At 39.2% G+C, this 25301-nt stretch overlaps 2 protein-coding genes across 2 annotated transcripts; both read right to left on the bottom strand.

Annotated features, from left to right (window-relative positions):
- Positions 1-9680: 9680 nt before the first annotated feature.
- LOC309965750 (olfactory receptor 6M1-like) lies at positions 9681-10986 on the bottom strand (the record flags this gene model as incomplete). The annotated part of the gene is given in 2 exon segments (XM_082845454.1): positions 9681-10096; positions 10099-10986. Coding segments are annotated over 2 exon segments (945 nt in total). The 5' UTR covers positions 10628-10986.
- Positions 10987-23757: 12771 nt separating this feature from the next.
- On the bottom strand, positions 23758-24701 carry LOC309965751 (olfactory receptor 6M1-like; the record flags this gene model as incomplete). Its single annotated transcript, XM_082845455.1, is given in 2 exon segments — positions 23758-24005; positions 24008-24701. Coding segments are annotated over 2 exon segments (942 nt in total).
- Positions 24702-25301: the final 600 nt, after the last annotated feature.

The following is a 25301-nucleotide window of genomic DNA, read 5'->3' as shown; positions in this document are numbered from 1 at the left end:
ACCTTAATGATATTCATGGAAATGAGAATACTTCTAGGAGATTACAGGATTGGCTCATGCATGACCTCCTTGTCACATCTGATATAGAAGACTTCTTCTTTTTTTTAATATTTATTTATTTGGCTGCACCAGGTCTTAGTTGCGGCACGCGGGATCCTCATTGCCGTGTGTGAGATCTTTGTTGTGGCATGCAGGGTCTTTTAGTTGCGGCATGTGGGCTCTTTTTTTTTTTTCTTTTTTTAGTTGCAGCATGCGAGATCTAGTACCCTGACCAGGGATTGAACCTGGGTCCCCAGCACTGGGAGCTTGGAGTCTTAACCCCCAGTCTTCCCGGGCCACCAGGGAAGTCCCAAGATGTCTGTCTTTCAATTTCTTAAAAATCATGCTTTGTTAAATGAAATTTCAGTCTTCCATTCTGTTCCAAAACCAGGACACTTCTAGATTGGAAGTTGGGAATAAATTGTTATGTAGTTATTAAAATTTTCAAATGCCACCTATTTTAAACTAAAGTCTAAAGTCTTCCTCATTAAATTCTTTTTGTTCAGGACACAATCTGTAAACAATAAAAACATTAATTACTCATGTTTGCTCAATACACTTCCGTCAGAATTTTAATATTTGTGTCTAAGTTGGAAATCAATAGAAAGAGAGATGGCTGGGACCCATGATTCCCAATTCTCAATTTTGTGACCAGCTGTCTTCAGCAGCTGCAGCTGCTCCCGTAAGTCTCTAGAGGATACAGGCAAGAAAAGGAAAGCTCTTTGTTACTGGCTCTGGAAGCCAATCTCATTGTATTTCTTTGATGGGTTGAGCTGGATGATGTGAGGCATGCCAAGGCTCCTCTTGCCTATTAGAGGAGGAAGATTCCTGACTAAAAGTAGCTTTACTATTTGTGCAGCCATAAGAACTCGACAGGGGTGGAGGGGGAAATTTTCCCCTCCCTGACATTGAGAATCACCATTGTACATTTGGACAAAGACTGATAGCATAGAAAACACAACCAATTTATTTTAAAGTGTGAACCTTAAGTTCACACTCTAATAGTGATCCTTGATATCTTACCACTCTGACGGCATAAAGAAGCATAGAAGGGAGGCCTTCCCTGGTGGCACAGTGGTTGACTATACTACCCAAAGCAAGCTACAGATTCAATGCAATCTCTTTCAAATTACCAATTGCATTTTTTACAGAACTAGAACAGAAAATCTTCAAATTTGTATGGAGACAGAAGAGACCCCGAATAGCCAAAGCAGTCTTGAGGGAAAAAAATGGAGCTGGAGGAATCAGACTCCCTGACTTCAGACTATACTACAAAGCTACAGTAATCAAGACAATATGGTACTGGCACAAAAACAGAAATAGAGATCAATGGAAAAGGATAGAAAGCCCAGAGGTAAACCCATGCACCTATGGTCAACTAATCTATGACAAAGGAGGCAAGGATATACAATGGAGAAAAGACAGTCTCTTCAATAAGTGGTGCTGGGAAAATTGGACAGCTACATGTAAAAGAATGAAATTAGAACACTCCCTAACACCATACACAAAAATAAACTCATAATGGATTAGAGACCCAAATGTAAAACTGGGCACTATAAAACTCTTGGAGGAAAACATAGGAAGAACACTCTATGACATAAATCACAGCAAGATATTTGTAGATCCATCTCCTAGAGTAATGGAAATAAAAACAAAAATAAACAAATGGGACCTAATGAAACTTAAAAGCTTTTGCACAGCAAAGGAAACCACAAACAAGACGAAAAGATAACCCTGAGAATGGGAGAAAATATTTGCAAACGAATCAACAGACAAAGGATTAATCTCTAAAATATATAAACAGCTCATGCAGCTCAATATTAAAAAAACAAACAACCCAATCCAAAAATGGGCAGAAGACCTAAATAGACATTTCTCCATGGAAGACATACAGATGGCCAAGAGGCACATGAAAAGATGCTCAACATCACTAATTGTTGGAGAAATGCAAATCAAAACTACAATGAGGTATCACCTCACACCAGTTAGAATGGGTATCATCAGAAAACCTACAAGCAACAAATGCTGGAGAGGGTGTGGAGAAAAGGGAACCCCCTTGCACTGTTGGTGGGAATGTAAATTGATACAGCCACTATGGAGAACAGTATGGAGGTTCCTTAAAAAACTAAAAATAGGGCTTCCCTGGTGGCGCAGTGGTTGAGAGTCCACCTGCCGATGCAGGGGACATGGGTTCGTGCCCCGGTCCAGGAAGATCCCACATGCCGCGGACTGGCTGGGCCCGTGAGCCATGGCTGCTGAGCCTGCGTGTCCGGAGCCTGTGCTCCACAACGGGAGAGGCCACAACAGTGAGAGGCCCGCGTACCGCAAAAAAAAAAACCACAAAACTAAAAATAGAATTACCATATGACCCAGCAATCCCACTACTGGGCGTATACCCCGAGAGAACCATAATTCAAAAAGACACATGCACCCCAATGTTCATTGCAGCACTGTTTACAATAGCCAGGTCATGGAAGCATCCTAAATGCCCATCGACAGACGAATGGATAAAGAAGATGTGGTACATATATATACAATGGAATATTAGTCATAAAAAGGAATGAAATTGGGTCATTTGTAGAGACGTGGATGGATCTAGAGACTGTCATACAGAGTGAAGTAAGTCAGAAAGAGAAAAACAAATATCGTATATTAACGCATATATGTGGAACTAGAAAATGGTACAGATGATCTGGTATGCAGGGCAGAAATAGAGACACAGATGTAGAGAACAAACGTATGGACACCAAGGGCGGGAAGTGGCGGGAGTGGTGGTGGTGGGATGAATTGGGAGATTGGGATTGATGTGTATACACTGATGTGTATAAAATGGATGACTAATAAGAACCCGCTGTATAAAAAAATAAATAAAATAAAATTTTTTAAAAAAGCATTTAAAGATTAAGAAAAGAAGAAACGTGGAAAAAAATCCAAGGGAAACTCCCCAGGGAAAGAAGGATCATTTGTGCCTAAAACCTAGAGCCCCAGGCCAGCAATAAGAACTTCATGCCCCTTTTCCTTATACCAGTAATGTCTTAATGTGGGAATTATAGTTGGTGAAGGGCACTGTCTTCAGTGGTAGGAGACCACAGGCTTCTCTTAACTGCACCAGCCATATATAGACAGGAATCCTAGGATTCTTAAACTCAAAAATTTTAACTTGTTCACTTATCAAATCCAAAGCACCAGAACACCTAGGCCCTGATAGGTCTTGAATTTGAAATATGATAGACTACAGTGTGAGCAGTGACCCCTATATTGTGCAATACAGTGAACTTGTTAATTATTCCTCCTGTGACTGGAGGGGAGGGTAAAAGTGAAAGGGAGGGTGGCATGTGTGTTTCTTGCACTCCCCCTTGTGGTTGGAGTGTGTTACTAACAAAACTTAACTTTCAAATTTAACCCAAGAGGATCAAGGACTTCCTTACAGTATTTAACTATGCAAACAAGCAAGGAAACAAACAAAAAAAGGGATTAGGTATTTAAAAGGCAGAGCATAAAATTTCTAGCAGTAAGGCTAAGCCTGGTAAATTACTAGATTAAGAGAATGGATTTTCAGTTTGCCACTAAGATGAATTTATAATCAAATCTCTTTTATTTTCCTCTATTTAATTGTGTAGGGGAGCAAAATTCGCCACCCCAAAATGTGTCTCTTTGGCATGAGGATTATTTTAGCTGATGATGTTAAGAAATAGAAGACTTAAGAAATGTTTCTTTTTACCTCCCCCTTAGCTGCCCAAAGAATTTAGACAAAGGGCCTGTTCCCAGAATCGAGCTACCACAAGAGGTATCTGCAAACAATATAGGCTAGGTGTGATGGGAAACTTGGCAGGGATCAGAGTCCACTCTGGGTCCCATTATCTCTGCAAGGTTCAGCAAACATTGGTTTTTCCACATCTATGTGAATTACTTTCCTCTCCTTTGAAGTCCCAAACCACTACCCTCAACATCCTCTTTTGTCTTTAGCTGAAGATGGTTCTTAATGTGAGGGCTTTGGCCTTTTGGCAAGTTACTCAGTTTTCCTGGGTGTCTCCCATGTATATATGTTATTAAAATTTTGTTTGCTTTTCTCCTATTAATCTGTCTCATGTCAATTTGTTTCTTAGACCAGCCAGAAGAACCTAGAAGGGCACAGGAAAATCTCTTCCTCCCTGACAATTGATTATACTAAAACATTAGGGGTTACATTTATAAATATGACAGTATCCAGAAAATATTTCTAATACATGGTAACCACTTTCAAACTTTGAAGGCATTCTTGAACATCCCATTTCCAAAAACTGTAATATTTCTTACTTTTCTTTGTCTCATGCTTTGTGTGGACAAGCATGTACACACTGCCCTGGATATTTCCTTTCATGAATTCCCCCCTGGTTATGTATAACAATATCCTGCTTCTTTGTATGCCTTGAAAATTTTGTTTGACTGCTGGATGTTGTGCATTTTACAGTGTCATGGATTTGGTTGTATTCTTTTAGGGTGTGACAGACTTTGTTGTCCGAGGCACTTAAGTTACTTGTGGACCAGGTTGATCCTTTCAAGTATTATTTTAAAATGGTTTTTAAGAAAAAGCTAGCTTGCTTTTGCAATAAGGATAATTTATCCTCCTTACTCTTACATTACTCTTAATAATGCCACATTTATTAAAAGGTCTTTCCAGTCTGGCTGGTGGGAACAAAAACTGTTTCCATCCCTATGAGATCACTGAGAATTATTTGGCTTTCTGATTTCTTGTGGATTCATTCACACCTTCAGGTAAAAATTTTTTTCAGTGTGCTTAGGTCTATATTCAGACAAAATCTTAAGGGGACCCCTTTGCATATCTCCAGAGTTATCTTTCTATGCAGCTCTCCCATCTCTGGTCCTCTTCCCTGGAAACGCAAGTCACCTGGTCTCCCTGAACTCTGATCTCTGCTCAATTCAGAGACACTGCCAGCCTCTGTTTGAATGCTCCCTCCCTGAGCTGCAGCCTAGAAACAGCATTCAGCCTGCAAGTTCAGGCAATTGTAAAGCTCACTTTGTCTCCCTTCTCTCAATGATTACAATTCTGCACTGCTTGTTGTCCAATGTCTGAAAACTGTTACTTTATGTACTTTTGTCATTTTCTAGTAGCTTAAGTCAAAAGGTTAAATAAAATCTCTGCTACCCCATCATGGTCAAAATCAAGAGTATTAATTCCTTTAGTTTTAGAATGCATCATTCACAGTATTTTCTTATATATCATTAAAAAAAATCAAATTAAAATATGAATTACTTAGGGGTAGAGTTCATGTCCTGTTTATCTTTGTATCTTCAGAACCTCCCATAGAATTTTACACAGGGTCCTAAAAAGGACAGCTAATACTTATTCGGTGATGCACTGATATAGTGCTTTTAAGTTTATCATACAATAACCCTAAAGTTTAGAAATTACTATGAGAATTCATTTTATAGATAAGGCAACTGAGGTACGGAGAGATTAAGTATCTTTCCCACCATCATACTGGCAGTAAACGTCAGAATGAAGATATAAATTCAGAGCCTGTGCCATACTGATTCAGTAAGTGTACTCAACACATTTTTTATGAATAAATACCTTACCGAACAATGAGTTACGAGGAAAAATGATCTTCATGTACACAATGGTAATTAAACCATATAAACTAAAGCTTTTTATTTTCAAGAACCGGAAAAAGCCAGAGATCACAAACAATAAGTACCTATGATAAGAATAAGGTTCATTTTCATAATGATCATATTAATAATACTGTGTGTTATATGATTTAAAAAATCAGAAAGTACACTGTAAGGCAAGTTTCCTGGCGATACTTAATCAAGGCTTTTTGTGAGCAACAGAAATGATATATGTGTCTCAATAACTGATTACCTGCCTGGCTCTCCATAAGCCCATGGTTCTCTAGTGTTTGCTTGCTTTTATAGCATCTGGAAACCTTGTTAGAACACAGATTGGTGGGCTTCACCCCTGGTGTTTCAGATACAGCAGGCCTGGGATGTGCCCAGGAATTTTATTTATGCCAGATTATGAGAATCAGTGTACTAAGCAACTGAATTATTTGGTTTGTCCCTATTTCAGATATTTCTTTTCAAAAAAATATATAGTTTAAAAAAATTTTATTGGAGTATAGTTGATTTACAATGTTGTGTTAGTTTCTGCTGTACAGCAAAGTGCATCAGTTATACATATACATATATCCACTCTCTTTTTAGATCCTTTTCCCATATAGGCCATTACAGAGCACTAAGTAGGATTCCCTGTGCTATACAGTAGGTTCTTATTAGTTATCTATTTCATATATAGTAATGTGTATATGTCAATCCCAATCTCCCAATTTATCCCTCCCCGCCCCTTATCCCCTGGTAACCATGAGTTTGTTTTCTATATCTGTGACTCTATTTCTGTTTTGTAAATTAGTTCATTTGTAACCCCTTTTTTTAGATTCCACATATAAGTGATATCATATGATATCTGTCTTTCTGTGTGTGACTTACTTCGCTCAGGATGACTTCCATGTTGCTGCCAATGGCATTGTTATTTTTTTATGCCTAAGTAATATTCCATTTTATATATGTACGACCTCTTCTTTATACATTCCTCTGTTAATGGACATTTAGGTGGCTTCCATGTCCTGGCTATTGTAGATAGTGCTGCAATGAATATAAATTAGTATCTAACTTCAAACTTAAGAAAGAAATTCATTGGGGTCTTCCCTGGTGGTCCAGTGGTAAAGAATCCACCCTCCCATGTCAGGGATGCGGGTTTGAACCCTGGTCAGGGAACTAAGATCCTGCGTGCCACAATTACAGAGCTCACGCGCCTCAACGAGGGAGCCCATGTGCCTCAAACTACAGAATCCATGTGCTCTGGAGCCCACCCGCACACCACAACTAGAGGGAGAAAACCCGCACGCCACAACTAGAGAGAAGCCCACGTTCCGCAACAAAGACACGACACAGCCAAAAAATAAATTAAATAAATAAAGGAAAGGAATTCATTGAAAGAAATCAAAATACTATGGGTAAATCATGTATATTTCTTACAGGAAGTCAATATTTATTGCTGATATGTGGCTGTGTTTAAGTATCAATTCCTCAGCAATGTGGGCTTGGTATAGTCCAATGTTTTGGTTTTTAGTTCTGATACCGACAAGGGTTCTTGGCCTTCCCCAATCAATAGAAACTGATAAGAGGCCAGACATGAAATTCAGGCAAGGCTTTACTGGGGGCCCTGCTGCAGCGGGAGGGAGTGAGAACAAGTAACAGCTTCCCTTGCTCGCTCCCTGGGGCGGGGTGGTGGTGAGCTTGCTCCTTATATGGGGTGAGGGTAGGGGTGGCTTAGGTGTTCTGCCCACCTCTTAGGTGGTGTTAAGTGCAGGGGGCATGCGCAGTATCCTGCTTTTGCTCTGGACACCCTGTTTCTGCTCCCTGTCTGCTCCCGGCTCTTCAGAGTGGCAGCTGGGTTTTCTTTTTTGGCCTTTTTGTATCTTGTTGTCCATAATTTGCCCCAACTGCATGTGCACTCAGTTATTTTTAGTCCCTTACAGCTTCTTTGTATTTTGTTGCTCTAGGAGAAGAGGAGATGTTAGTCCAGGTGCAAGCATGGCAGCAAAGGGTCTCAGGTCTGAGGTCCCAGCCTGTCTCAGTTCTAGTGCAGTGTGCAGATGAATCAGGTTCCCCGTTTCGGTGCTCACACTGGTCCTTGGAATCTGGCAGCAGAGGTTCTCAGATGACCTGTGCTCTCCATGGCTGATTGCTGCAGCACGAGGGCTTGCTTCCCTCACTCTTAACCACACCTTGGGGTCTTTGTTCTACTTTGATGTAACCATCTTTTCCCAGATATCCTCCACATGGCTCACACTCTCATCTTCAAATCCTTATTCAAAAGTCAACTTCTCAGAGAGGGCTTTCTTAACCACCTCATTTAAAATGGAAACTCCATCCCCCAAACTCCTTATTCCCTTTCCCTGCTTTCTATTTCTCCAAAAATTTGTCACCATGTAACCTTTTATATGATTTCCGTCTATATTTTACTTACTGCATGTCTCTCCCTACTATAATTTTAAACCCACTGGGGGCAGAGATTTTGTCTGTTCTGTTTACTGGTACATTGTAGGCACTCAAGCAATATTTGGTGAATGGATGAATAAATGAATAATTTCCTTTGGCCTGTGTACATTAACAAATTAAATTACTCACTGATGGACTTAGTTCATTTACTCAATCTGTACACATTATTAAAGTTATACTTTTCTTTGGTCATTTTCTACCTGAAGTTAGGGGCTAAGTATCTTCTTTAGGTTCACTTTGGGCCATTCATCAAAAGGCACTGTGACAATTTTCACCTTGTTGTTACCTGGCATGGTTCCACTTCTGGATTCATTCATTACTACTCATCAGTATTTTTACAAATTTCTGCCAACAACAATCTTTCCTCTAATGTTCTTGCTGTCATCACCTTTGACCCTCTCAGGTAACCCATCACATGGGTCATTTCCTGCTCTCTCCTCCACTACTGTCCTCCTCCAATCAATATTTTAAATAAGGAAACACACTTCCTATTAGAAAATAACCTTTTCTAACCCACGTTTCCTTCATATTATAATACTGCTTAGCTTCTCAGCCAGCCTTCTGGAAAGTCTTGTCTGTATTTAAATTCTCCATTACTTCGTATCTACACTCTATGCTGCATCTGTTTCTTAATATCTACAACATATTTTGGCTTTTATCCCTAAATTCTATCAAACTTTTACCACAGTTATTCATGATCTGCTGCTACTAAATGCAACAGATACTTTTAATTCTTTATCACGCTACTTGTATTATTTTCCCCCTGGTTTTTCATCCTATTTCATGATCTCATACTCTGAGTTTTCTTCTCATTGGTCACCCATCCTTAATCTAATTTTTTATCCTCCTGGTTATCTCAGCCACTTCTATGGCTTTAATTATCATTAATATATTTGATGATTTCCTATAGTTCTAGGTCATATCTCTTTCCTCAGCTTCAAATAATAACCCAACTGACAACTTACAACTGGATGTCCTACAGGAACTTCCAATTCAATAGGTCCACCACTCACCTCCCTTCTTATGTTCCTTATCGCATTGACTATCTCCACTTCTCACTTAGGTTTATAACCAGAGGCTTGATATCATCCTGAGTCTCACCTCTTTTTCCCTCACTCCTCACTTCGTATTTATCTGATCTGGTTAATAGAGGTGAGAACCGAGTCTCCTGAAATATTCAAGAGGGTCTAACATGAAGTTAACATTCTCTAACTCAACATGTCTTACTACAAGTAGTGATACTTTATTATTTCATTGGTAGATTAGAGACATTGAGGCTCAGATCAGTTCTGACATGGTCAAAGTCACCTGGAAAATAAACTAAGTTAGCCAAGACTAGATTTGAAGACCTCTGAATCCCAGTCAGGTAACTTTTCATGATCTTAAGCTATGAATATACCAGAAGGTACATGGATTAAATTTTTTCCAGATATAAGCAGAATTTTCTTTCTGCTCGGTGTGGGCATTGCTCATCCTGCAGACATAGTCTCAGGTTTCTGACATGCCAGCATGGCACTATACTTATGCAGAATGAATGTGCTGAAGATAAACACTGTATGATACACTCAGTGTTCATGTCAGGTTTTCCTTAGTACCAGGGACACGATTCTGTTCATTGCCTCTCTCAACACTTCTTTCACTTTTTCATTCCTCAAGCTATAAATAAAAGGGTTCAGAAGAGGGGTCACTATGGTAATGAGGACAGTGGCTACCTTGTCAAAATCCAGGGAGTGGTTCTGACCGAGTCTCACATACACAAAGACGTTGCTCCCATAAGCAATGGAAACGATGGTGATGTGGGAAGCACAGGTGGAAAAAGCTTTTGGACGGCCTTGGGCTGAGGGGATGTGCAGGATGGTAGAAATGATGTAGACGTAGGATCCAGTAGTGAATGCCAGGGAACTCAGGATGACAAGGGCAGATAGGAGAAAGTTTACCTTCTCAGTGAGACGAGTATCTGTACAGGCCACCTGTAGAAGAGGGGCAATGTCACGGAAAAATGATTAATTTCTTTGCTACAGTAGAGTAGCCTTGTCACTACTATGGTTGGTACCAACACGGGTAGGAAGGCTCCCAACCAACAGCCCAGAATCATCAGGAGGCAGGCCCTGCTGTTCATGATGATGGTGTAGCGCAGTGGGTTACAGATGGCCCCGTAGCAGTCAAAGGACATCACTGCCAAGAGGATAAACTCCACGGTTCCCAGAAAGAAGGAGAAATATGTTTGAGTAATGCAGCCAGCAAAGGACATGTTTTTCTTCTCTCCTAGGAGGCAGGCTAGCAACTTTGGGGTAACGACAGTGGTGTACAAAATATCCAGAAAGGACAAATTACTGAGGAAAAAGTACATTGGGGTTTGTAGGCGATTATCAGTCCATATTAGGGAGATGATGATAATGTTTTCCATTGCTGTTAGTGTGTAAGCCAACAAGAGAGCCACAAAGAGGGATATTCGAAGCTCCAGGAGGGCTGGGAAGGCAGTCAGGGTGAACTCAGTCACTGTGAGGCAATTCCCCACGGCCATTGTTACATGTCAACAATAGGTCTCCCTGAAGAAACAATAAAAAGGAAATCAGCCTCGAAGGTAGTTTTTTGTTGTTGTTTTTGTTTTGTTTTTTGTTTGTTTGTTTTTGGCCATGCTATGTGGCTTGTGGAATCTTAGTTCCCAGACCACATACCGAACCTGGGCCCCTGGCAGTGGAAGCGCGGAGTCCTAACCACTGGACCTCCAGGCAATTCCCTAGAAGGTAGTTTTATAAATATCTGTTGAAAATGTATTGTGGAGAGTGTCTTAGATTGGGAAATGACTCGAGGGATATATTCCTTGATCTGAAAGTCATTATGGTGCAAACTTGGGAAAGTCAAAATACTATTTAGACACACATTTTTCTATAAAATTAAGAGATAAGGCTGGATTAAAAAAAAACTCTAAGATTTCTCCGCATTAAAATGCAATTTCTGGGACTTCCCTGGTGACACAGTGGTTGGGAATCTGCCTGCCAACACAGGGGACCTGGGTTTGAGCCATGGCCCGGGAAGATCCCACATGCTGCCGAGTGACTAACTCCTTGCTCCACAACTACTGAGCCTGTGCTCTAGAACCCGTGAGCCACAACTACAGAGCCCGCAAGCCACAACTACTGAAGCCCGCAAACCTACAGCCTTTGCCCCACAACAAGAGAAGCCACCGCAATGAGAAGCCCGTGCACCACAAAGAAGAGTAGCCGCCACTCGCCACAACTAGAGAAAGCCTGTGCGCATCAATGAAGACCCAACACAGACAAAAATAAATAAATAAATTTATTTATTTATTTTTTAAAAATAAAATAAATAAAATGCAATTTCTGCTCTTTTCAACCTGTCCAGCTTTACTTTCCTAGCTAAATATGTGCTAAAGTACTGACTCATACTTTATCTAGAACTTCTATCATTCTGAAGTTTACAGTCACTGAGAGGGAAACCCTTTTAAATACTTTCTAGCCTTTTCTATAACAAGTTTTGTTTCACTGTGGCGGTTGACATTGGTGACCTGCCATTAGTAAGAGGTAAAGGTTGATTTCTTTTTTCCAATATTTGCTGATCACCAGAGTCTCCCAATTTTTAAAGTCTTTTCCTAGCAGGCAAAGATCTATGGAAATAGACCAGGAATGTCGAAAAGGAACAACGGCTCATGGTTCCTATTAATCACTTTAGATGATACATCAAAAGGAAATCATGAGTATCTTGTTATCAGGTTAGGTCCTGTGTCCAAATCCTACTTCCTGCATGTTCCATGAAGTACGTAATATGTACATTGTATATCTGGCTGATTATTTAAGAGGACATTATACAATGTAATAAAATTCACAAATTACACACAGAAAGGTAAAGTAGAGGTAATCCAGCTTACTTTATTTACTTGATCAGTTGAAATCATAAAACTGTACATTGGGGCTTCCCTGGTGGCGCAGTGGTTGAGAGTCCGCCTGCCGATGCAGGGGACACGGGTTCGTGCCCCGGTCCGGGAAGACCCCACATACCGCAGAGCGGCTGGGCCCGTGAGCCATGGCCGCTGAGCCTGCGCGTCCAGAGCCTGTGCTCCGCAACAGGAGAGGCCACAACAGTGAGAGGCCCGCGTACCGCAAAAAAAAAAAACAACCAAAACTGTACATCAACATCACCCAAGTTGTACTTTCGCCTACTATCTGAGAAATGGTTCTTTTGCATAGATTTCCCCATTTCAGGTTAAAACTACCCATTCTTGAACTCTGACCTCAGTGCTTTCTCTGTCTAGATTTTACTTAGCTCCTTAATAAATAAGTTACAGCTAATCCCCTCATTTCCCTTCTCCCACCTCCTCTTTGACCCCTTCAAGATAAAAAGTTTGCCTTCTTATTTCACTTTTTATTTGAAGTTTTTCCTATTACAAAAACACATTTTTCAGTGCAAAAAATTAGAAAATGCAAATGGAAAAAATTTATAATCTGTAGTTAAACTAGTTAGAGATACAGGACAACAGTTTGGTGTATATATTTCCAGGCTGTTTCAAAGTACTAATTACATACATATGTACCTAGAATAAATTACTAACATATTATTTTGTAACCAGCTTTTTCTTTCTTTTTTATAATAATCATCTTTCCACGTCAATAACTAGAAATCTACACAATCATTTCTTAAAAACAACTTTTCGAGGTATAGTTGATATACAAAGAACTGCACATCTTTAATGTGTACCATTTGATGAGTCTGGACGTATGCAAATACCCAGGAGATCATCATCACAATCACGCTCACAGACACACCTAACACCTCCCAGAGTTTCCTTTACACAATCATTATGAAGGGTCATATAGTTCAATTGTATGGATGGGACTGTGATGTATTCAGCCAGTTGCTTAGTGTTGGTAATTTAGATGATCAACGTTTCTTGCTTATACAGATAATGCTCAAATAAATATTCTTGCGCATATGTCTTTGTGCAGCTATCTTACTATTCCTTAGGATACTCTTGTTTCCAATAGCATATTTGTTCTCACTATTTCTATCATAATATAAAAATACAAGAAAGGTTTTGCCCTACTAGAGCCTCTGATAATGCAAAATCACTTACAGATTGCTTTCATGGGTTCTTTTTCTGAGGTAATAAATAGCTCCACATCATACCTAAAGCTGGGTAGCTGATGCCTTTCACAAGGCTAAGCTGATGTGCTTTTCTTAAAGTCTCCTTTTATGTTCTGAACTTCAATTTTCTTGTCTGAAAAATCAGAATGTTGGATTACACCTTTAAAAGGTCCATTCATTGTCTTGGAGTCCTGCTACCAGTTACTTTTCCAACATTCTTCCCCACCTCAAATATTCTAACTTCTTTTATTCTAGTGAACAGCCTCCCAAATGAGTCTGTAAATGACTCCACAGAAATGGCTGCTCATGACTATGTATACAAATGTAATAGCAGATGAAATCTCATATGAACTTTCTGTGAGAGGCTTTCTGATGCCATTTTTGTGTGTATTTTATATCACTATTTCCACGAGGTCATTCAACTGGCAAATGATATTTCACACGTTAAGATTCAAGTATTAACTAATGTGAGAAGTTAGAAAAACTGAGTTCCAGTCCCAGTTTATATCGCTTTCATATTCATTATATTAAAGTCTTCAACCGAGTCATAGTTTCTTCATCTGAGAAATGAGGGTAATTATAACATTCAAAATGAGCTGCTGTGAGGTTTAAATTAAATCATGTGTGTGACAATATTTAATAGATTCTTGTTAAAAAAATATGGTTCCATTCAGAAAAGACTGGGATGGACTTAAAGAAGATGAACACTTAGAGCTACTTGTTTCTTATCTGAGTAAATATCAATAAATTATGAAAAGTTTAATTTGTAACTGAGGGATATTTTTAATGCGTACTTAATCTGAATGCCCCCAGGTTGACATCTGACCCCACTAAGTATACTGACAGATCAGAGAGACTATACACAGAGAAATAAATTTAACGAAAGTGATATATTAGTAAACAAAACATATGTGAAAGTGTATACTTACATCTTGGCAACTGAACAGATGATTTAAAATTCTCCTAACATGTTTTTAACGTGCAGACACAGTAAGAGGCTCAAACTTTGATTATTCTGTGTGCATGAATTAATTCTAAGCATTGTACATTGAAAAAAATTTTGGGCCATTTCTATTGCTATTTCTAGCTCATAGAAATACCTCTCAAAGATAAGATAAACCTTACTAGGTCACTGAACCATCTCACCCTAATGCGAGTCCTTCTGATTAGTATTCTCGCCACATACCCACCCAGCCACTGCTTGGATGACTCCAGTGATTGGGAAATGACTATCCTGCTTTTGCACTGGCTAAATAAAAAGCTCTTATTTGGAGTGGAAAACTCCGTCTTTGTAACTTCCAAATACACATTCATGCACTTCCCTTAGGGACCAAATACTGACCTTTTCCATCCCAACAGCCGTCAAACACCTCTATGATCTGGAAATCCTCTTTGTCCCACAACATCCCAGTGATTTCAGCACAGCTCAAATTCCAGTCTGTTTCTGCAGATAGAGAATGTGGTAGTTGTGTTAAGTGGCTTGACAACGTTGCAGGACTAAATCAGTCAAAGCTGTATTAGAGTAGATCATCTCGAACTCCACTTAAGAAATTCATCCGAGAAAAAAACATGGATTCTCAATTCTCAAGTATTTTTCCCCATGCAAGGCGGCTATGTTTTGTCTCTTTGGTTAATTAAGTATTTAGTAACTCGGCTATTTTAGATATAGAATTTCATACAATTAACTCATCTAGACGTGTCCGAGGCAGAATCATTCGAGCATCCTCACCAAGGGATGGCCAGTGAAGGGTGCTCAGTACAGTTTTTGGTATTTCATTCCACCTTCATGGTTACTAGAATATTAATCTTTCCATTGGAGCTTTACCAAATGGTCTACCATCACCAGATTAAAGATGACTTGAATTAAAAAAGAAAAAAGTTATCCCTTTCCATTTCTCTATAAAGCTTCCTTTTTTTTTGATTCTTTCCTCAGTGGATGAACCATATTTTTTGCATAGGCTTATTTGCCTTAGAGATTTAGAGGGGAACAGCTCTTGGGAATATGGGTCAAACGAAGTTAATTAATATTGTTATAAAAGAATGTTGGTTTTGAACTACCTAATCACAATTACAAAGTTTTAGAAGGTGTAATAGACCTGTTAGGGGCTCCTTGGGGGATTTCCTCAGGTATTTTGCTTTATCCATTTTTTTTTTTTTTTTTTTGCGTTAGGCGGGCCTCTCACTGCTGTGGCCTCTCCCGTTGCAGAGCACAGGCTCCGGACGCGCAGGCTCAGCAGCCATGGCTCACGGGCCCAGCTGCTCCGCGGCATGTGGGATCTTCCCAGACCGGGGCACGAACCAATGTCCCCTGCATCGGCAGGCGGACTCTCAACCACTGCGCCACCAGGGAAGCCCTGCTTTATCCATTTAAAGGAAAAAGAATACTTAAAAAAATCAACAAAGAAGTTAAAAACAGAAAACTTTTCATCCCACTTAAGTTATTGATACAATAGGAAATATTCTCCAACAATGAATATTCTAGAGTTTCAGATAACACGTAGTACCTCTGTCTGTACCAGCATAGATTTAACAAAAAACTTCCAGGTGAAAATATAGCCATAGTAAATTCCATTATGTTTCTCATCCCTGTCCTGTCCTTGTTCAGAAACATAAGCCCTTATACTGAACTCAGCCCAGTTCAACGGTTATTCCATCCTCCTGACTTATCTCTCACAGTCACAAGCTTGCTATAAACTCTAACTTCATTCTCTAATACGTACATATTTTTTAAATAAGAATTAAAAAAAAATTCTCCTCCGAACTAGAAACGCTGTACCTTTCATCTTAACATAAATCTGACTTTTACTTGAGGACGCTGATTCCACTGAGCCTCTTTCAAGTGAGCATGCACCTCCTCCTTTCTCTGTCCCCAAGGGTGAGGGATGCATGGCTGGAGGGACAGGCTCATTCTTATTTGCTGTTGAGGATGGTGTTATTTTGTTCCCAAATTGCACTCTCTTTTGGTTTTGGATAAAAATTCTCCAAGGCTTATATTACACAATCTTGTTCGTTTTCCTGGGTTACGTCATTTAGTGCCCAGCTGAGTTTCAAGAAAGAAGTAAACAACTGCCGTAGAGCATAACATTAAGACAATGATGGGGGAGTTTTTACTGAATTTGAAAACATGAAAATCGCTGGAGATACATTTAATAAAGACTTTTTCAGTGGTTCATGGTCTCCTACTTCATCCTAAGAATTTCAATCACTATGGGAAACTTTATTATCTATATAAATAGAGTTATAAAAGATGCTAAAATTTGAATGTCTTAATCTTACTATCAATGAGTATTGCCTGCATTCCTCCATTTTTATAACTGGATTTTGCCATTACACTGAATTACTCAATCTCTGAAATCCCAAACTCCAAGATACCAATCTTGGACTATTATCGCCCAATTCTACAGTTCTTTGTTTCTGCACATTTACTCCATGGCCTCATCTAGCCACCAGCAGATGGATGACCCCATTATCTCCTTATCAACCTTTCTGCCTAAAATATAAAAAAATATTTTTTTCCGTGTGAAAATATAAAAAATACGTATTTCTACAAGTATATATATTTCTACAAAGAGAGAAAGGAAACGAGATGGAGAGGGAGAAGGAGAGAGAGAGAGTGAGAGAGACAAAGAGACAGAGAGAGAGATACTGAGAATAAGTCGTTGCAGTGGCATGAACACCTCTAAAATGGAGCTGAAATAAAAACAAGAGCCTCTGGGCATTATTTCAAAATATACCTCAAGTACCACTGGGGAGACATATCATAAGTCCTAAAATTTTGTGCTGTCTTAACATCTTTGAGCCTCACAGGGCCCCGAAAGCCTAACTGTGAGCCCCCCCACTTTTGCCAGATATGCTCCCCCATAGCAGCAGAGTCTCCCACCTGGCTAGTTCCCGTAACAGCCAGACCACCTGGATCCCACCCAGTCGTCAACCTAACCAGCTTCAGTTCTCTGCCAGCTGAGCAGTTGTTCACTCTGCTTCTGGATGCAACCCCTGTGTGGTCCTACAGGGCATGCTGTGTTCTCCTCCCTGGGCTGTGAACATACGTGATTAATAACGTATCGTCCATCTTATCCATCCAGTATCGAGTGTCTTGTGTTCAGTCATCCCCAGAACTCTAGAGCAGGACTCTCTACTACACCAGTGGGATGAAGAGGAAACAAGAGCAAACAAGACTGGGGAGCACAACACTTCACTTACAGCAAAAAAAAAAAAAAAAAAAAAAAAAAAAGTGTAGCAATAGACTCATGGCCATGTACTTAACTGGTATCACCTCATATCCTATCACCTAGAAATGGCTGGTACAGCTGAAGAGTGTACAGGTTATTGACAGATCAGTTACAGCACTTGTTGGGAGACAACAACCTGAAAGCTTAAGATTCTGTCTTGAAAAGCTTAACATAGTCTTTGAACCAACTATTGTGTGATACTGTCTCCCGCAAATCCAGAATACAAGGGGCTGGTAATCAAGGGGTAGAAGTGGTAGTGATGATCTCACTTTACTTCTAATAACACACTCACAGAATTTTTGTTTCTCATCTTGAAAACTGAGCTCTGCTGGTTAGGAGGTTTTAGACTGCAAGGAGAGAATGTTTCCACCATGAGACACAGCAGTGGTTCCACTGAATTGGAAGACTGAACTGCCACTTGGCCATTCTGAACTCCTTATGCAACTGAGCACTTGGGTAAAATAAAGGTTTACTACTGGCTGGAGTATTGACCCCAATTCCCAAGAGTAAATTGGGTTGCTAGGACATAATGGAGACAAAGAGGATTATGACTGGAATGCTGAGGATTCTCAGGGTGCCTATTACTACTTTCATGTCTTATAATAAAGATTAATTGAAAACTACAGCAAAAATTCCTACTTTAAATCCTGATTTTTACAATCATATCACCATATCCCTCTACTTCATTATCCTTTAACTTTTCATTGTTACATTAATATACGGAAGTACATTGTATACCAGTGTCCACAATCCCAGCAAACCTTCTTCACCAGGCTGTTTCACTTATGCCGATGCAAATTGGCTCCAGTCTTCTGCTGGGTTTTGTGCCAAGAGACCTTGGTCCTCCTGTCACTCAGATTCATAACCCCTCTTTTGCCTTTCACCATTTTAATCGGCACTAGTGCTGAAGGAATTATCTATTTTTCCCCATTCAGAAACTTACCAAAGCTAACATAAACTGAGTGAATCCATTGTGGTCCTTTTACAAGTTTGAGGAGTTGGTAAAGCATTGGGATCGCTTAATGCAAAATTTTGGTAGACATTCCATCTATCATCACCCTTTTCACGCCGTTTTTCATTAACCAGGATCTAGGCAGTCTTCTCTTGATGGATGTCTAATCAGAGCCATTTGTGAGGTTAACTTCACCCCCACAGTGATATTTTTTCAGGCTGCTTATTGGAAAGACAGCCCTATATGACTTTAAAAAATTTAAAATATGTATCAACACAATAATTGTCACATATTTTCTGCCATGCAAGAGAAGGGATGTGGCCATTGAAGAATATTCCTATAGTTTTTTTCAGAAGACCTTCCTCAAGTTCCATTTTCTAATTCATATATATATGCACACATATATATATGTTATGAAGAACTGGCTCATGTGATTATGGAGGTTAAGTCTCACATTCTGCCATCTGCAAGCTGGAGACACAGGAAAGTTGGTGGTGTGATTCCAGTCCAAGTCTCAAGGCCTGAGAATCTGGGAGCCAATAGCGTAAATCCCATTCCAAGGGCACGAGAAGACTGATGGAATAACTGTGTTAAGCTCTTGACAAACTCCAAATAAATTATTTGGCACATTTTACTGTAGCCCTTAGAATCCTTGTCATGTAATGGGACGTATGATCATGGTTATTCTTACTGAATAATTTGTTACAACTGAGTTGGGAGGAAGGAATATGTGAGAATTAGCTGGTAAGTAGAAGCGTCAATTAACTCATTACATAAAACAGTGGCTCTCTGGTTGGATGCCCTTCATCCATATTTGGAGGATATACTATATCTAATAAGTAGATATTGTTTAAAATGTCTACAAGTTATTTTGGTATATTCCCCCTTCCATCTCTGATATGAAAAACAATAGCTTGAAACATCTGGTCATAGGTGAGAATAGGAAGAGTGAAGAATTCTCTAGCTGTCCTCAAATTTGGGACAAGTAGCTCCCATTTTCCAATTAACTGAACTAATCAGAATCAATATATCATTACATTGATTAAACAAACATCATTATCTGCTATTATAACAATGTTGGTCATCATCATAATAATGATCAACAAACAGCAGTATATTTATACCATTTTTAAGAGTTTATGAAGTCTTTTTGTACTTTTCAGTTTCAAGGCTGGTCCAACCCGGGGCCAGCCCTACTTGGATACCTGAATCATGTTTAAATTACCTTATTTGTTGAGGACTTTCTTTCCTGAATTAATGATCTCAGAATGGGACTTTTGAGTAACATGGGAATTCATTAAGAAGTTAAAACAGCACAAAGTGCCGACTACATTTATCTTCACCTAACAATGATTTTTTTGTTGCAAAATCATTCTGTTTTAATAACAATTCAGATTAAATCATGATAATGGATTTACCAGTGAATTAGGATACAAGCAGAATTACAAGAAATGGTTCCCAAGTTTCATTCAGGTATCTCTTACATGTATTTACTCTTGGTTTTCTGATTTAATGTCTCAGTTAAAATAGCATTACCTGAAATTGCTATTTTCCATATAATTTTTTTCAAAAGCATAAAAGATGAATCAATTAGAAGGTGATCAAAAATTTACAGATAAAGTTTCTCTCAAATATTGGTCAACATGAATTTATAAAATTTTACCTAACAATGATTTAAATAAAAACAAACATAACTATTAAAATATGAATTTGCCAGATATTTTGCTGCTTTTCACTAATCTTTCATGAGAGTCTTGTAAATTCTTCTGGTTGCAAGTGATGAAAGACAGAGAGTTTAGGATCTAGTATTGGCTTTAAAAAAACATACCGTGTTTGGTTTTTTACTTTTACATTCTTGCACCTTTAACACTAGCAATTTAACATTGGTAAACGGAATAATGGCACCTAAAGATAGCCTTGTCCTAATCCCCTGAACCTGTGAATACACTTCTCCCTTGGTATTCAAGGGGAATTGGGTCCAGGTCCCTCATATAAAATGACGTAGTATTTGCCTATAAACCTGTGCACATCCTTTTGAAACTTTATATCATCTCTAGGTTACTTATAAAACCAATGTAAATGCTATGTAAATAGTTGCCAGCTCATAGCAAGTTTATTTTGCCTTTTGGAAGTTTCTGGAATTTAATTTTTCCAAGTATTTTTGATTGATAGTTGGTTGAATCAGTGGATGTGGAACACGAGGGTGCAGAGGGTCAGCTCTATGCTACTTTACTTGCAAAAGGCACTTTATAGAAGTAATTCAGGATGTGGACCTTGAGTTGGTGGCATTATTGTGGATTCTCTGGGTGGGCTCAGTCCAATCAAATGAGTCCTTAAAAAGGAAGAACTTTTTCCATCTGAGTCAGAGAAGGGATGGCAGAAGGAGGAGGAGAGATGTGAAACATGAGAGACTTGCCCCCCTGTTGTTGGCTCTGATGGTGGAGGAAGGGGGGGCCATGAGCCAAACACTGCAGCACCTTCTAGAAACTGGGACTGGCCCTTGGCTGATAGCCAGCAACGTAACAGGGCCTTGCTCCTAAACTTCAAGGAAATGAATTCTGTCAACAGCCCAAATGAGAAGGCAATGGATTGTCCCCTAGAGCCCCTTGAAATGAATGCAGTCTGCAGCCTGGTGAGACCTGTATTGGACTCCTGACCTACAGAACAGTAAGATAATAAATCTGTATTTTTTTAGCTGCTTATTTTGTTATGGCCTCAATAGGACACAAACTTTCAAAATCCCATCTTAATTAATGTCTGATTATGAATACAGAGCAGAAAGTTATGTGAATGCTTCATTTCTGGTGATGAATGCGTGGAGTCCTAACCACTGAACCGCCAGGGAATTCCCTGTTCTACATTTTTTTGACCTTTAAACATTTGCCCACTGCTCTTTTGATGGACAACGTTTTTTTTTTTTTTGGACAATGTTCTTTTATAATATTCTGAATCCATTCTGAAGATGGTACTTTCTCTACCTGCTCTCCCATGATGGGTTCCCTGCCAGTTCTTAAGGTTTTCATCTTTGTCTACATAGCTAGACGGTCAATGACCACACTGGTAATGACCTATTTTGATCTTTGAGATGCCTCTTGTCTTCTCCGTGTTCCTAAGCTCTCTTTTTAGATGCTTGTCCCCACAGCACCTGCTCAGTGGCTGTGTTGACAGAGGGCAGTTTACCTCTTGCCAAACCCTTCCTCTTACAAATAAGTGAATCAGGGAAGACATCTCTCTCCAATCAGATCAATCAGATCCTCTTTCCAGGAATTTGGATTTAGAACTCTGATAATTTAAAATAAATGTTGATATAAATAATGTATATCTGAAATATTTAAATGTATCCAATATATATACTTGTGTATATATATATATATATATATATATATATATATCTATGATTGAAATATACATATATCTGTGAATGACTGAAGCAACCATTACCTTCCATGTGCAGAGAGAAGTGGAAAGAGTCTGCAGACAGAGAAACATGAATCAGGTATGTACTAGTTTGCTGTGATGCTGTAGGAATTTACCACAAGCTTGGTGGCTTAAAATAACACTAATGTATTCTATTATAGCTCTGGAAGACAGAAATCCAAAGTCAGTTTTACTGGGCCTAAACCTGGGTGTTGGCTGGGCCATGCCAAGAGCTCTAGGGCAGAGAGAATCCATTTCTTTGCTTTTTCCAGCTTTGAGATGTGCAGTCCTTGGCTTATGGCCCCTTCCTCCAACTTCAAAGCCAGCAGCATAGCATCTTCAAATCTCTGCTTCCAAGATCACATTACCTTCTTTTGTGTGGTAAAATCTGCCTCTACCTCTCTCATGTGACACTTGTAAATACAATAGAACCACCTGGGTAATCCAGGATAATCTCCCTATCGCAGGATCTGTAATTGCATCCGCAAAATCCCTTTGCCATATAAACTTTATATGTTACTTAGAGTCACAGGGTCAGGGATTAGGTCTGGATATCTTTTGGGGCCATCATTCAGCTTACCACAAGATATTTGGAAAAAAACCAATAATACAGAGACCAAATGAACCCTGAGAAAACAAGAGAGAAATTCAGAGGCAAGAGAGTGTTTGCCTTGGATTTTCAAGGATTTCTAGTTCCTGATTCTAGCCCCTTAGCAGGTCTTGCTGTTTCTTACCTTTTGGGGTTTTATGTGGTATTCTTGATTATTATTATAATAAATACCCATTTCACTTAAGCCAGCTTGATTACTCTTCTGCTTTTGTTTCCCCCCAGCCAAATGCATCCTAGGATACTAATTCTTCTGTAGATGATGGTCACATTGGCCAGTTGCCACAGATGATCAATCTGGACTCATGGTCAGTTACTGCTTCTGAATAGTTGGTTCTCCTTTCAAACCGTTGCTTCTCACAGTCTATTGTCAGTCATCCTGATGCTTCCTGGTCTGTAGATTTTCCAGCTAATTAGGACTGGTAGGGAATGCTCTTGTCTCAGAAAAAGTGGATAACTTCCATGTTAACTTCTGTTTCCCCTCTTAAGTTTCTTCCCATTCCATACTTCATGACATAGTGAAGTATATATTCAAAACTAGTGATGTAGTTTGGGGCAAGACACTTAATCTCAGTGAACCTCAGTTTTCTCATCTGTAAAATGGAGATAAAAATATCAGCTTCTCAAGGTTGTTAAGAGGATTAAATGAGATATATATGTACATATTTAAGTACATGTACAAACACAGGGTTATGTTACTCCTCTTCCTTGTTTTTGTATTATTATTATTATTTACAGTCTTTGGCTGTCAGGGACGATTCCAATCATCTTGCAAATTCTGAAAAAACCCAGTTAGATGAGTCACTTTTTTTTTCTGTCTGTGCCATGTGGCATGTGGGATCCTAGTTCCCCAACCAGGGATCGAACTCGCATCCCCTGCAGTGGAAGCGCAGAGTCTTAACCACTGGACTGCCAGGGAAGTCCCAGAAGATTCATTTTTAATTACATGTGGTTGCATGACTTAGACTATCTCCGTTAATCCTACTTTAACTATTAAAAAAAAATAGGAGAAGCATGTTACTGATGGGAAACTAAGGTCAGAGAGGTTAAGTGTCACCTGGTAAAGAAGTAATAGAGCTAGCCTTAAAATTCAGGTTTTCTGACTTCAGTATTTTTCTTTAATTCATAATGTTCTGTGTGTGAGACGGTCCAATAACAGTTCAGAGCATGTTATTTTCTCGATGGCTGAATTGTCTCCTATGGACCTTGACTATAATACTTTGCATCTGATGTGGCACAAAGCTTTTTCATTTCTTCTTACACATCTTTGATTTTACGATCTTCAAGCATGCCTTACTCCACATTGTGTCCAAGAGTTGAAAATGACATTCTTAGCAAACAAACTTTCAAGGTTTCCTGTGCAAAAAGGGCAAAATTTTGTTGACTGCATCTCTCAACACTTCCTTTACCTTTTCATTCCTTAGACTATAAATGAAGGGGTTCAGAAGACGGGTCCCCATTATGGTGAGGATAGCTGTCACTTTGTCAAATTCCAGGGAATGACTCTTGCTGGGTCTCACATACATGAAGATGTTGCTCCTGTAGGCAATGGAGACCACAGTGATGTGAGAAGTACCGGTGGAAAAGGCTGACATCCTTGGGCCGAGGGGATGCGCAGGATGGTAGAAATGATGTAGGTGTAGGACACGGTGGTGAGCACCAGCGAGGTCAGGACCACGAGGGAAGATAAGAAGCAGCTTATCATCTCAATGAAATGAGTGTCTATGCAGGCCGCCTGCAGTAAAGGAGCGATGTCACAGAAGAAATGACTAATTTCTTCAGTGCAGTATGGCAATCTGGACACCACAATAGTTGGGCAAAGCACTGACGGGAAGGCCCCCTCCCAGCAGCCCAGAACTAACAGGAGGCAGGCCCTGCTATTCATGATGATGGTGTAGCACAGCGGGTTACAGATGGCCACATAGCGGTCAAAGGACATCACCTCCAAGAAGATAAACTCCACTGTCCCCAGAAAGAAGTAGAAATATGTTTGGATGACGCAGCCAGCAAAAGGTATGTTTTTCTTTTCCTCTAAGAGGCAAGCTAGCAACTTTGGGGCAATAGTAGTTGTGAATAAAATGTCCCAAAATGACAAACTATTGAGGAAGAAGTACATTGGTGTTTGGAGACGATTATCAGTCCATATTAAGGAAATGATAACAATGTTTTCTGTTATAGTGAGTGTATAAACCAGCAGGAGAATGAGAAATAGCAAGATCTGAAGCTCCTGGACAGAGGAAAAGGAGACAAGGGTGAATTCAATCATGCTAGTCTGGTTTCTCATGGCCATTTCTGTGTGAGGGGTGAAGAAATGAAGAAGGTTAGAACAGTTTAAGATGTCTTTCAAATGTTTTATGATTTCACTAAATATAGAATAGAGAGAACATTCAAGAGTGAGGGGTTGTAATTCTGTCTGTGGCCTTGGGCAAATCAAATTATATCACTAGGCCTCAGTTCTCATCTATATAATTAATGTGCTGGGGGGAAAAAAGCAAACAGCAACTCTGTGATCATTTTAAACTTTAACTATTTGATTTTTATTTAACTAAAATATTTCTTCTCTCTTTTTTTCCTTCCTTAAACCCAAATGTATTCAAACTAACTGAAATATGTAATTAACTGAAAATCATTCAAGTTATTTTGATCATATATTTTAATCATTTAATAATATGGATATCCTAGCTGAAAACCTCAGATTATATTTATTGAAGGAAGAGAAGCTATCAGACAGATTCTATTTTCATTCCTCTGTTAAGACTGACTAGCATATCATGAACTGAAGGATCCTTTTAACCTATCATTATTGAAATAACAACTGAGTTATTTCAAATGAGTTGAGATAAACAATAGATTAGGTAAAATTTTAAACAGAATTAGCAATTATGAAGAT

This window comes from Leucopleurus acutus (assembly GCF_964270905.1).
Source record: "Leucopleurus acutus genome assembly, chromosome: 8".
NCBI lineage: Eukaryota > Metazoa > Chordata > Mammalia > Artiodactyla > Delphinidae > Leucopleurus > Leucopleurus acutus.
Note: the sequence above shows the minus strand (reverse complement) of the source record. Positions and strands in the feature narration are given on the sequence as shown.